Below are 14,122 nucleotides of genomic sequence, written 5' to 3'. Positions count from 1 at the left end.
GAAGAAAAAGTATCAATAAATAAAGATTCATACTGGATTGCGAAACATATCAGTGGAGAAGAATAGGAATAGCAAATAAGTTAAAAAGTATAGAGAAAAGATGGCTCGCGCGACCCATACGTGTTCAATGCAAATAATCGCATAAATAATTATTTGCACTGATGAGTTGTTCCGCCGAAACGCAACGAAAATATTCTTACACGAATTGTGATTTAAATTATAAATACGAATGTCATGTTAATACAATTCACGCTGATCGCACAGACATAATTGCAAACGTTCTCTAAATTTTCAGACGAGGGTAACTTGCTCGCACGAGTTAGAGTAGCTAACACACTTTAATTCGAAACTCACGCATAAAACGTTATATCTATTAGCTTTTCTTTAGCTGGAAACGCCAATGTAATTTTGTAGAATAAACTATACAGATCCATGGTACACGAAGTCCAAAATAATTTGTTTTTCCCTTTCTCTTTAACATATGACAATCTCACAATTATTAGACTAGATCGCGTGACGTTCCTTATTCTCGTAATTTTCGCACTCATTCGATATTCTTTTATATCACTCATCTAAACTCGCATACACGCATATAAACACGCGTGCGTCCATAATCTCACTATGTACAATATTATTTACACGTTCATTTTATACGAGTTAGGCGCAGACTAATCACCCCTGCAATATTAACACGAGCGATTAATTATAATAATGGAACAACCGGTTCATCTTTCCCATAAACAGATTTCACGTAACGAGTGCTGCGTTTCGTCTTGATTACGTAAATGCCCTGAAAAATCCTCAAGTAGAATTATTGTTGCACTTAATGGACGCGATTCGATTCGGCCGATTAGATCGCTTACTTTCTCACTGTTAATTTGTCTTCATTTTTTCCTTCTCTCTGATGGTCCGTCTTGTCTGGCCAGCCCAATAATATTCAGCAGTAGATATTAATCAAGCAAAGTTAAACTAACTTAAATTTCTTCAACCTGCTGAAGCAAACTGTAACGATAACAGTGGTACATTGACCCATTCTTCATTTATTTGCGCAGTACGCTGTCTAGTTTTTCATCAGGCATTAATCATCCTTGAGATAAAATTTTTCTTCGTTAATGCTTTTCATTACAAAAGGCTTCTCATAGTATTTTCATTAAATTATTCTATTTTATATGTCAGATTGTATCTGGGAGCCATTGGACCTTCGCTCCTATTTTCATTGCTTCTTGCCCACTTTTCTGCGAAAATTCGAATTCGAAATAACTAAGGAGAACGAATATAATCCTTCGATGTAATTCTTTGGTTTCTTTGCTCTTCTAAGCGACCGACAAACACTGAAGCGCATGAGAAAGAATGTTTCTCTCTTTTACTCGTCGATTTTTCATAAAATAAAGCTCTCATGCTGCTTTTTCTACTTTCTCGGTTTTCTTCCTTCACCTTCGACAAACCGACGCGTCGCATCCTATTTTCCCACAACACGATTCTTACTTCGATCTATCATGAATCCCGTGTGGGGATTCCTAGAGGTATTTTGAATCTTTGGTTACATAAAAAAAAAAAGTAGAAGAATATTAGTGTTCGAAGGAAAGGAACCAGTCCTTCGATTATAATTTATGCGGTTGAAATGCGTTCTCACATTTCTTCTTGCACTCTTTGGCCGATTGTTCTTGCAGCGCATCCTTTAGGTTGCTCTCTTCAAACGCGGAAAAATAATGCTGTAACAACCACCGCAAAGGAAAAACAATATCTTGTACCAAGATCATTGTCCATTAGTCCTTTTTCATTTCTTTCTTAGCTGTTGCTCACTATACATGAAATTTTAGTTAATACTGGCCGATATGTTCTTTTAATCAATTTTGTTTCCTTAATTATGTCTTGACGCGCGATGGCTAATTATTGAATCAATTTTGCAGCCTGCAACGACTCAACTGAATATCCGATATAGCATTTACGTACGAGAAATCGAAGCAATTTTCAATTGCAATGCTCTTCTCTAATTTTACTCTTCTTTTGTATATCTTCTTCTGAACTTTTCGTTTGTTTGTTTCTTCTTGTTTCTTCGCGACCTGCGTTCTTCCGCAGTAGAAAAGAATTTAACTTTAATCTTTATCTTCTTTGTACTTCTAGAACTCTGCCTGTTCATTAAATTAGCGTCGTTTTAGAAACAAGTTTTTTTATGCGATTAATTTGTATTTATGTAGGAGCAACGAAGTAAATGCATTCCATTATTTCAGTTAACAGTCACAGACATATTTTTCTCTGTTTGCATTATAATACTCTGTTCAAAAATTGTCTGAAACTATTTCTCGCAGTATAAACATACTTTTTTTTTTCTATATTCTGTATATTCACGTTCAATTCGTACCATTGCACGTGTTTCCTCCAAAATTCGCATACACGTATGTTCAGAATTTTTCACAAGTTACTAGATTACAAGGAATCCTCTTCACGCCTCTGTTTCGAGAATTCTCAATTTTTCATTCTTATTTCCTCTGCTGGTAAATTTCACTCGTTAATAACTTAAATTCCTCTAAACAAAGAAGTTCCACTATCTCTTCGTTTCCCCCGAGAAACCGAAGCGTTTCTTTTTCTTCGATCAATATTCTCGTTCCATTTGCTCGATATCCATTCGAAAGATACAGAACACACACGTAGCGGCTATTTCTCATTTTTCGCGTGAACTGTCGCTCGAAATTGCCCACAAAATTGTTTCTTCTACTTCTTTCCTGGTGCTTCGTCTGCACGTTTTCTCTGTCTTTTCATCCCCCTTTGTTCCTTCTCGGTTTGGCATTCTTCAGCTTCGCGTTACGTATTTCGTGGTTGCCCGTACGCGAAGCTGACCTCGCGTCATGGATAATCTGGATGCATCAAATTGTACATAACTGCGAAAATAGTGCAGGCTGCGTAAACGCCGAGTGCTACCCACCAGAGTAGTTGCTCGTGAAGTCTTTGCTCGAAATTCTTCAGTACTAGAAGACCGATCGTTAGCCCTGCCAGTGCGCCTGTTAAATGCGCTACGTACGATACTGGTGGACCCATTTGTTCTGCGGCATATCTATCGTAGATTGCGAATCCAACATCTGCGCTAGCTGGAAATTAAATAGAGATTCTTTTAGACAAAAGATCCTTCATGATAGAGCCAAGCTAGGAGAGATGACATGAAAGGGGTACTCTCTTTTTCTTCCTTTTTCTGTTAGTGAATCTTTACGAAGCATCAACTGTACAGTGTAGGTATTAGCCATGATTGTTATAGTTGAGAATGATATAAGGATTACAGTTTACTGAAAAGTAAGGAATATTTTAGGAATGACAGTTTTGTTTAAAACAAAATAAGAGAAATAGTAAAGAATCGTTTTAATTTTAACATTAGAGAATTCTATATCTGGGTATAATGATATATGATAATAATAATTAGCTTATTATTAGATATATCTAAGTAGCTTATTTGTCAGGTATTTTTCTTTTTTAATTGTGTTTTGTCCCTCTCATAAATTGGCTGCATTGAATGGAACATAGATATTTATGGATGCAGCAGTATAATAAAACAAGGTAGTATTAACGCACATTCGACCATATGATGAAAATTCGTCATTTCATCGCTGATTACTAACGACCATATGATGAATATCGAATCAGCGACCTGTATCAAAAAATGCTGTTCTCGAGATAATGGGGACGCAAAAAATGCTAGTCGAATATGTCTCAATAATATCTGTTTCAAGTATTACCTTTATAAATATCACAAAATTACAGTATTGTTATTTTTCATTTAATTTGTATAAATGTTACGACATTGCCAAAGTATTCTTTAAAAAATTTATTATACATACTCAGAAACAAATAGTAATCCTCAGACTGCAAAATAAAAACTAATCTTTTCATTAAATAAAGTATAATTTTCAAATTAATCAAAACTATACTTGTATTAATTAAACCACAGATAACAGAATTTAAAAAATGACGAGTCGAAATGTAAGTAATTACATGTAATCTTAACATGATTAATAGACTAAAAGACTAATCCTAATAGATAATTTTAATGAGTTATTATAAGGCATAATGAATAAAAAAAGACTTAAGGACACCACATGTTTCATGTACTTATTTGTCAAAAACTTTGCATCAATTCTGGTCTAGCTGACTGTAATTTGGCTATACATGGTTTTCAATAACGGAGATTAAAAATTTGAAGCAGTAATTCTGCGTGCTAAAGTGAGACGAAAATCAAGAATGCTGAAATTGCGTTTAAGATTTCGTTTGCGAGTTATTAGTTGTAAAAGATACACTTCAAATGCATTTCATGTGTGTCTCACTTAGGGCTTATTCTATTTACTGGCGGCATGCATTAGCCACCTCAAACGCAGCGCTATGAGTAGAATGAATTCTCAAGTCAGACACATTTCACATGTATTTTAGGCATTTTCTGAAAAACTAATATCTTGGAAACAAAGCCTTGAACAGAATTTTGACATTCTTGATTATCCTCTTATGTTAACAAATAGAATCATTTCTTATAATTCCTGACACCTGTTATCAAACATTTGTAAAATACAAGTTCTAATACGGTTTTGAAGGGGACAGTCTAATAAGGTACGTCCTATTCATAAATTTCTTTATATCCCATTCATATACATGATAAGAAAATTAAAAATCTATGTTACAATATTAAATAAAAAATACATACCTGACACGTTAAGTTATTGTACTTGAATAAATATATGTTCACATGCAGAAAAAAACAGAAATCAGACAATTATAACAGCACTTCATAATATGTTTGAGAAAGCATTACAAATTTTACTTTAAAACATAAAAAAAATTCGATCATCTATCTTCGTGATCATTAAAATAGCAGAAATTTGAATTGAGGTGTATTTGATCAAGGGAGAAAAATTTGTTCGCAATGAAAAGATCCTTAACCTTTCACATCACCTTTCCCCTTTACGTATTTTTAACAAATTATTCACCATATTCTTTTTGCATTTTCTATCGACAGACCGTGTAAATTTTAATTAGAATAGGTAAATTATAATTAAAATAGGTATATTAGTGTACACCTACTATACACGAAGAATTATTTATTGCATAGTTATAATAGAATGAAATGAATACGTATGAGGGTAAAACAAATACTGATGAAGGAAAATGGTAACATACAAGACGTATAAAGATAATGAATTAAAAAATTTCTTGAAGAATTCACATGTTATCCATGTTCAAAATAAAATACAGAATAGTGTGACGCAGTAGTGAATTGAAAATGGAGTATGAAATTTTTTTGAAAGAACTACGATTAAAATCATTTAGTAATATTTTACTACATTCGAATGGAAAAAATAATAAAACCCAGAGGCCTATAAAATACCAAAAGTGGTTTTAGCAATTCCACGAACGAAAGTAAGTGTGAAACGATTACTTTCAGCACTGAAATTTATTTCATCTCTACATCGCTCGAAAATGACTGTAAAAAGGATTAACGAAATATTAATAATGCGATTAAATTACAATAAAATCATAATTAAAATTCTTAGACATAAATTTTTAATAGAATTTCATAAAAATAAACTTATTAATGGAAATAGATTCCTAAAAGTAAATTCTTAAAATATTTAACAACTTACTTCAAAAATCATATATTAGACCGCCCCAAGTATTGTCATTCTTCTTTTCACATGCTTATTCGAAAGAGAAAAATTTCTTTCAGAAAAAGATTTAAGAAATAATCTCAAGGATAAAAAATTATTATAGAAAATAGTATCCTGTATATCAATAATAATTGAATATAATATTAAACATGAATGGTTTTAAAAGTAAAATAATTTCCAGTGATACTATATATGGGATGATTTAATATGTTCTAACAGTTTTGCAAACTAATGAAGAGAACTAATTTAAAGATTGAAATAGAACCTACATATATAATAGTAACCGTTCCAGAACTGAAATAAAACAGAAACAGAACAAGATTAGAACAGAAATAGAACAAATATAGAACCAATATGAAACTGATATTACAAAAGCTACTGAAGCAAAAGAAAAACCTTTTAAGAGGACATTAACTGTTGTCATAAGAGCATCGGCTATCTGCTTCGTTTTGAAAGAATATGGTGAAAGAAAATATACTAAAAGATTGAATGAAAAATTATTTGAAATCTTACCAATGACAAAGATACCTATTAACCGGACTATACCGAACTCCATATTGTTGTAGTTGAGCAAGACATTAGCTAGATGAGCCGCAAGAAGAGCGTAAACACCCCCACTAGCTCCAACGAGGTACACGTCCGTGTCAAACACCGACGTACCCAAAGAACCTACAAACATTACAAAACAATCGATTAAATAACAAAAATAGTACTTAATTCTGGGATAAAATAATCTAGTATTTCCTTGTTATATTCTCGTTGTTACATTCGTTATAGTTTGAAATTACTTAAAGTGAATAACATCAAGGTGGAATATCGTGAGTATGAACAGTATGCATTGATCTTGGAAACATGACATGCATTATTAAGTTGTTAGTGAGTAGTCAGCTTATATCAAGGAAGTACTGTATTCGCGGATTGTAACATAATATCGCAAAAATAATGTTCCAAATTAAGTTCCATCTTTGCAATTTAGTTTTTGACTTGAATACTGTCTTATAAACTTGTGTCTTTTCATACCTTTATTTTAAATTGAAAAAATTCTTTTAATGTCGTTTCATCTTCTCGAAAATATAAATTCTGCAGACTAGATTTTAATTAAGATATTAACTCGAATTTTTTGAGAATCTGATATAGGTGTGACTCTGCTTTTGAAATTTTCAAGCTCGTTGATATCGATTGTTCTATATAAATTAGATCGTGTAAAATAGAGTAAAGAATTTTCTTGTCAAAATAATATCAAATATCAAAGTAAACGTATAAGAAGTTTAACAATTTACAGGTGCTAATAACCAAGTACTTGAAGTTTATAGCTCAACTGTCTTTCAAAGGAAAATAAATTTTCTTAGCCGAGCCTTTTCATCGACTTTTCTGTAAAAAAAATCGAAGGAATAATCGTAGGATGCCAGGGGAGATGAGGGAAAGAAAAATATAAAAAAGGAAGAAACAGATAAAGTGGAAAGGTAGTTGCAAAGATAAGCTATGCATTCCGTATTGCTCGAAACGAGAAAATAGAGCGTGCATTTAAAAGGTGAGTGTAAGGCACGTAGATGCATTCACAAAGAGGAACGCGAAAGTAATGGAATAAGAGGCGAGGACCCCCTGAACAAACATTAGAACGAATACGAGGACGAGACCAGAGATAACGCAGATAATATTTTAAAGCTAAATAAAAATTATACAAATATGTACTCCACTAACATTATAAGAAGTTGATGGAGAAATTAATTGTATTTTCGACCTAACGAATAATAAGTAGATAAGTATACGCAACATCCCTGCGAGAAAACTGTGACAAGTCGAAAACAAAAATTTCTATCTGTTAAACTACTTGATTAGAGCATTATAAAACATATGATAGATAAAATTGTCCTATTCAAGAGTCTATTGTCTAAGATTAAAAATGACGACTTTGTGTATTGAAAGAAATGAGACAAAGTGAAGATTGAAGATTGAACAAAAGAAACAACAGGAAACAAAAATAATTTCAGGAAAAAAATGTTAGGGAATAGATATCGTTGCACTTCGTGTATGTAGTTAAAATCGTATAATATCGGTATAAGTGCGATGCATACAAATTAATTCTGCATGATATCGCAGACAAGCTGTCGCCACTGTACGTCCTCAGGGAAAGAGGGACGAAACAAAAGACAGGCTGTCGGAAGAAAGGAGAGAGAGAAATTGCCTTGGTTATACTACAAACTTCAAGTAATGTTTCCAACATGTGCATCTATTGCAATTTAAGTCAAAATCTGCGGTATACATTTAGACAAGAAGATTAAATTGTTCATTCTGTGACCAAACATTGTTAGTTCTTACTTTCGTGAAAATTTATGATTCAATCAAATTTTTCATTTATTGTGATTAACATTGCAATTACGAATTCCATTGGTGTGCTACGCTGAAATTGAAATTTTCAATTTTTCTTTTATTTAATAATTATCACTTATTTATATATAAATTATACTTTTATATCTCAGATGGGAAACATTTTTTAACAGTGTCATACTTGTAAATGGTGTGGTTAAATTTCTTTTATTGCCTTGTATCAATTTGAAACAAACAATTTACAACATGTCGATAAAATAAAATGTAAATACTTATACAGGATAATAAGTATGCAACATTTCAAGGACTGATGTAGTATCTAAAAATAATAAAAAAAGTTCATATAAACGTATGTCCTACTTGACCTTGTTTACGAGATATAGCAAGTTTTGTGTTCTGTCATTTAGTATCTGATTACCTTCATAAAAAATGTTCAAAATGACTACCTTGCATTTCAACCAATCTTTGGAAACGCCTCGTCATCGATGTGATTACTTTTCCAATATTCCTTGATATTCCTCGAATTCGTTCAAACCCTTGTTCTATTTTGTATTAAAATATTTCAACACTTTCAGCAGACCTTTTAATGTATAAAAATACATTAAGGATTACAAGTATCCTCATATATCTCGAAAAGAAGGTCAAATAAGACAAGTTTATATGAACTTTCTTTATTATTTTTAAAATCAGTCTATTAATTTTAAATCAGTCCTTCAGGGACTGATTCAGAACCCACTTATTACAGTACACTCTGTATAAGATGTTCGACAAGTAGTAGAAACCTAGAAGAAAGTTTCTAGATGCAAAAATAAAACGAATAAAAAGACTAACAAAATTACATTTGAGACTTCGTTTTCAAGTTATAATTGTTAAAGGTATACGTAAAATGAGCACGAAAAGTGTCTAGCTTGGGAACTTTTTCTACTGCCAGCATGCACTGGCCAGGTCAGCGCAGCGTCAGACGAGTAAGTCAGTAGAATAAGACCAGTCAGACGCATTTCTCGGGTACTTCAAGTGTTTTTCAAGAATTAATAACTTAGAAACGATCTGTTAGAAACGATCTTCTAGAGAATCTCCACAACTTTTTTTGTAGTTTACTGCGACGAGACAAATTGTAATATGAATACAATAAAAAAATATAATATATACTTAATTTTATTTAAATATCATTGTATACATCAAATCAATTTATTATACTTAATAAACGGGAAAACTAGATTGCAAAGAGTGAGAAGGAACAATAAAACAGTACTTTTATTTTGCAAAAAGGCAAAGCAGTTTTAATACATTCTGTTGTAGGTATCAACTAACTACGATTGTATTGTTTATTAATTTAATTGATCTCTTCGATATTAGGTAAAATATCCTGATTTACAAGTAATGGTAATCTGACCTGTTCATTACAGACGTCGATATTACTACAATTTTCGATATAATTATTAGTATGTAATACGATGCAAAACAATATTAATATATGTGTATTGGGTTACCACCACAGGGTTTCCTGTTTCACTTCATAATTATAGATTTAAGTTTCGAAAAGTAGCTCTCCCCTAGATGATAGACGATTTTCACGCTCCCAATTTAACGCTTCACTGATATTTTCGGACTTTTGCGTTCAAAAGTAAGGAAGCAGAAAAACAAAGTTAGCCATTAAAGAGAATAAGATATGAAGCTCCGCTTTATTAGGTCTTTATAAAAATGACACCAATCAAAGTTCCCAGGTCTTAAGTATAGGTAATTTGTATCAGCTGAGGCGTGTTAAAGGCATACTATATTTCCAATGAACCTACTAGAAATTTTCATCAGCAGTGTTTGATCCTTAAGTATGTATACAAAATAAATTTCAATGGGCAGCATTTCGAGCTATCCAAATTCTGTATTCAAATTGCCACTCTGCTGTTCTATTACTAAATCTCTTTTTCATTTGCACGTACAATGTACGACGTAAAAGTTTATTGATTTATTACATTCAATTATGTTTAATTGTGTGGTCGTGGATACTGAACGAACTTTGCTTAGAAAATGCTTTGTACTTTTTACATTAAAATATAACTTTGTAAAGCATGCTCATTATTTACCCGCAAGAACTCCAGCCATATAAACCGCCGCAATCCTTAGGCTTCCATGCACCATTTCCAGAGGAAGTCCCACAACCACTTGCACTCCTAGGTTAAATAACAGGTGAAGCCACCTGAAACGTAAGCACAGACATTTTTAAAACAATTCTCTTTTTTATTTAAATAATTGATATGTATGATAGGTCAAAATTGGTAATAAAAAGTGTATACACTTTCTTTTCTTATAGAAACAGGCGTTCAGTATATATCCTACATGTATCTTACGTTCGTCTAACCTGCATCAATCCAGTAGGTTACATTTTATTTACAAATTAAGTTATTTTATGCATTACTTTATTAGAGGTAGGTTATTTAAACGAAAGAGTAATCAATGTTTGAAATAGACAGTCTAGTAATAAGTATTAACTAATGAATGAAAAGAATGTTTTTAAGACTTTATTCTTCAAGTAAATACATTAATATCCACAATTAAATTTTCATTATTATGAGCTTATTTTATGTATTCCATGTATACATAAATTTCACCGTGGAATGCAAAGGATCAAAGGTCGAATTACAAACGTAATCAAATTTTGCAAATTAATATACAAATTTCGATAATGAACTGTGAGTTATGATTCGTAATTATGATAATTACAAATTGTGTCACAAATTTCACTCAGGCTTATTTCTCACTCTCACTGACTGTGACCGTGACTATAACCGTAACCGTCTTTCTGTCGATCTCGACTGCCTGGTTGTCAGTTTTTTAAACATGGCGATTCATAAATGCATATTCATACTTCGAGAGGTGCATCTACACATTGAAATAAATAAAGTTTTATGACCATATGATATATTTCTTATACAAGGTGTTCGATAATAAGTGTCAGAAATTCTAGAAAGTGATTCTATATGCGTAAATAGAATGCAATAGGAGGAAAATGAAGAACGTCACGTAGTACATGCGTTTAAGGCTTTGTTTTTAAGTCACTAGTTGTTGAGAAAATGCCTATAATATACGTGAAATGTGTCTGACTTGGGGACTTATTCTACTGATTTCGCTGTGTCTGACCTGGCTAATGCAGACCAGCAGTAGAATAGGTCTCAAGTCGGACACACTCTCGTGCATTTTTAGGTACGTTTTCCACAATTAATAACTCAACCTTATAGCCAAACGAAGCCTTAAATGCAATTTTCGTTTTTTATTAGCATATAGAATTACTCCTTAAAATTTCTGACACATATTATCAAGCACCCTATACACCTCAATTATCAAGTTATGTATGTTTAAAGAAAATATTCGAAGTGACTGCCTCGTGCCTCGACATTCGATATTGCACAACTTAGCATCGAATTTCAAATACACTTAAAAGTACCAGATACTCTTCAAATAATCCCAAATCTATTTTGTATTCTTTTTCATAAATGGTACACATTGTTCACTTGCGTTTTAAAAAGCCCAAAAGAAGAAGTGTAATGGGTTGACATCAGTAGATCATGATGGCCATGCAGTGAATCCACTTCGTCCTATGCAGCGGTTTGCAAAGGTATGGTTGAGGAATATTCTCAGTGTACGAAGAAAATAATGTAGAGCAGCATAGTGCATGAACCACAAATTTTGTCTGATATCCAGGGGCACATTATGCTGTAGTTCCTGAAGATCGCTCCGTGAAAAATGAAGATAAACAGTCCCATTTAGTCGAGCTGGAAGAAAGCATGGTTCCAAAAAAACTGCTTTCCACAATTTCTTTCCACACAGAAAACTTACTTTTCTTTTCCTAATAAAAAACTGTTACTGATGCTTTAATTATTAAGGCATGAGGAAGACACTTAAAACATTTTTTTTAATTATCCATAACTCAAAAATTAAAGTATATGATGCATTTGGTGGCAGATAAAAGAAAAAAAGACACTTTGAAATTTCACGTAGCCTTAGCACAGTAACTTCTACGCTAAATGTTTTACCTTATATTGGTAAGAGTCTATTCTAGAATATCTCCACTTTCCACATAGCATGAACACTAACTCTACAATATCTTTTTATAAAATTAAAGTGTCTTTACATTTTGCTTACTTTCTAATTCTTTTTCGTCTGCCACTATATGTTCATATGTCATTTTTACTTATTTGAGAGAGTAGATTCATCCCCCTGAATTATGGACAAAATTTATGAATCACCCTATATAACAAACTAAGGTAATTATAACAAATTCAATGATCACGTCTACACTGCATGAATACAACACTTGCTGTCAAATATTGCAACTGTCGCAGCAGAGAAAGTAATTTACGAAAGAACTGCATCTCTGGATGAAAGTCGATGGACATTTGGAATGAAAATTCTTGGCGAATATTGAAGAAAAAAACTCCGTCAGAGAAAAAGTTTCAGACCTAAGTTCGACCTGACATGCAAGCTAAGTCGTTCGAGTAAAACGTGAGCCTATTAAGTGCACAATTTACATCCCCGACGAGTCTGAGCACGGTCGCGTCTTTAGTTACAATGCGGTCGACGCACTGAAGAATTCGATCGGATGTCGAGGAGGCATGGAGACGCTCGAAGTTCATGGGTGTCGCGTCGTTCTTGTCGCCTCTTCAAATCTAAACACGATGCAACGAATCGTGTCAAAGAGTCGACGATTACGCAAACGTGAAATTATTCGATAAAATTCAAACGGTTCATTGCCAAGCCGTTTATCGAATGGAAAGGAGAAGACAAGTTTCCAAGCAAGAACTAATTAACAGTCGATAAAATATTGGACAAGTAAGAGGAAAATGATGAACTTTTAGTTTTACATAGAGGATGATTCATTTTGAAGTTTCACGCGTAATTTTCTACACTATAGCTCGTTTAAAAAAATGTGTTAAATTAAATTTGCTCTGTTTCGGGGGAAAATTTTTGATTGTCACGAATTTTCTCTAGATGGACACTTCAAACATTTAAACATTTATTCTTAATATTTATTTACGATATTTAAATATTTATTTGTAGTATCTATTTAAAACATTGAAATATTTATTCTTCATATTTATTTAAAACATTTTTTTAAGCGAGCTAGGAAACAATTACAAGCGAAACTTCAAATGGGTTATCCTTTATAGGTACGTTAACATGGGAATTGTGTGAAAGTGACGCGTTTCTGTACTTTCATTAATAACTGCATCACAATATCTTTTCGACAAAGAGAAAGTAGGAGAGGAAAATAGGACAAAGAAGGGGCACATGATCTATGGGAAAACGTTGGGTCATCCTTATCATCGTTTCCATACGCACGTAGGGAAATGGTCGCCTTATCTGGCGTTTCCATGAATAATTTAGAGAGCTTCACTGCTGAAAACTTCTCTACCGACCCCGTTCTATCGTCCTTTCTCGCGCGTTGCCCTCTGTTTGCCAGTTACAGTTAAAAAAGGAGAAAATATGATAAAAGGAGATATCGATAAAAGAACACTGTTAAAAAACAATAATAATCTGAGAAGAATTTTGACAGTCACTTAAAGGGAGAAAATAGTTCAAGTATCGTCTAAAAGAACACAACTCTGTGACGCAAAATTATTAATAAACGAACTATAGATTGATAGATTTATTCATTTTTTATGATTCAAAAAATATAAAACGATGATTAATGAATTACTGGCTCGTATGCGTCATGAAGGTGAATTTTAAAATATTTAATATTTACATTAAGTATTGTTTCTAAAAAACAAAAAACAAAATCATGAAAATAACTTGTTCAATATTTTGAAACCTTAAATTTGCTTGTAAATTCGTTTTACAATATATCCTTGATCTGAAATATTTCATTTTTTATAAAATCTATTATTTAACTATAAACTTATTTCGATAAATTTTATTTTAGGAAATTAACTTCTTGGAAATGGATTACAATCTTCAATATTCTTCAATATTTTTACCTTTCTAATAATTTAAAACAATAAATTAAATAAAACCAAAGAAAAGAGAATAGCTAAAAAAAGTAGGAAGAAAAAGTTATTCATGAAAGAGACAGAGGAGGCCGAAGAGTATAGAATAAAAAAGAGGCATATTTTTCCAGTATAGGATTGCACGCGTAATGCGCCAGGACATTCACATAA

At 32.3% G+C, this 14,122-nt stretch overlaps 1 protein-coding gene across 1 annotated transcript in view; it reads right to left on the bottom strand.

Annotated features, from left to right (window-relative positions):
* Positions 1-1,316: 1,316 nt before the first annotated feature.
* The window catches only part of Stet (stem cell tumor), a 336,681-nt gene continuing 323,875 nt past the window's right edge, over positions 1,317-14,122 (bottom strand). Inside the window, exons 8-10 of the mRNA XM_076386383.1 lie at positions 10,052-10,164; positions 6,156-6,311; positions 1,317-3,086 (exon numbers count right to left, since the gene is read on the bottom strand). Of these exons, the coding sequence (XP_076242498.1) occupies positions 2,845-3,086; positions 6,156-6,311; positions 10,052-10,164 (511 nt within the window). The 3' untranslated portion in view covers positions 1,317-2,844. The remainder of the gene's footprint in view (positions 3,087-6,155; positions 6,312-10,051; positions 10,165-14,122) is intronic.

The sequence above is a fragment of the Calliopsis andreniformis genome, chromosome 10 (genome assembly GCF_051401765.1).
Source record: "Calliopsis andreniformis isolate RMS-2024a chromosome 10, iyCalAndr_principal, whole genome shotgun sequence".
In the NCBI taxonomy this organism is placed as follows: domain Eukaryota; kingdom Metazoa; phylum Arthropoda; class Insecta; order Hymenoptera; family Andrenidae; genus Calliopsis; species Calliopsis andreniformis.
The sequence above is the reverse complement of the archived record's forward strand: the minus strand, read 5'-3'. Positions and strand labels throughout refer to the sequence as shown.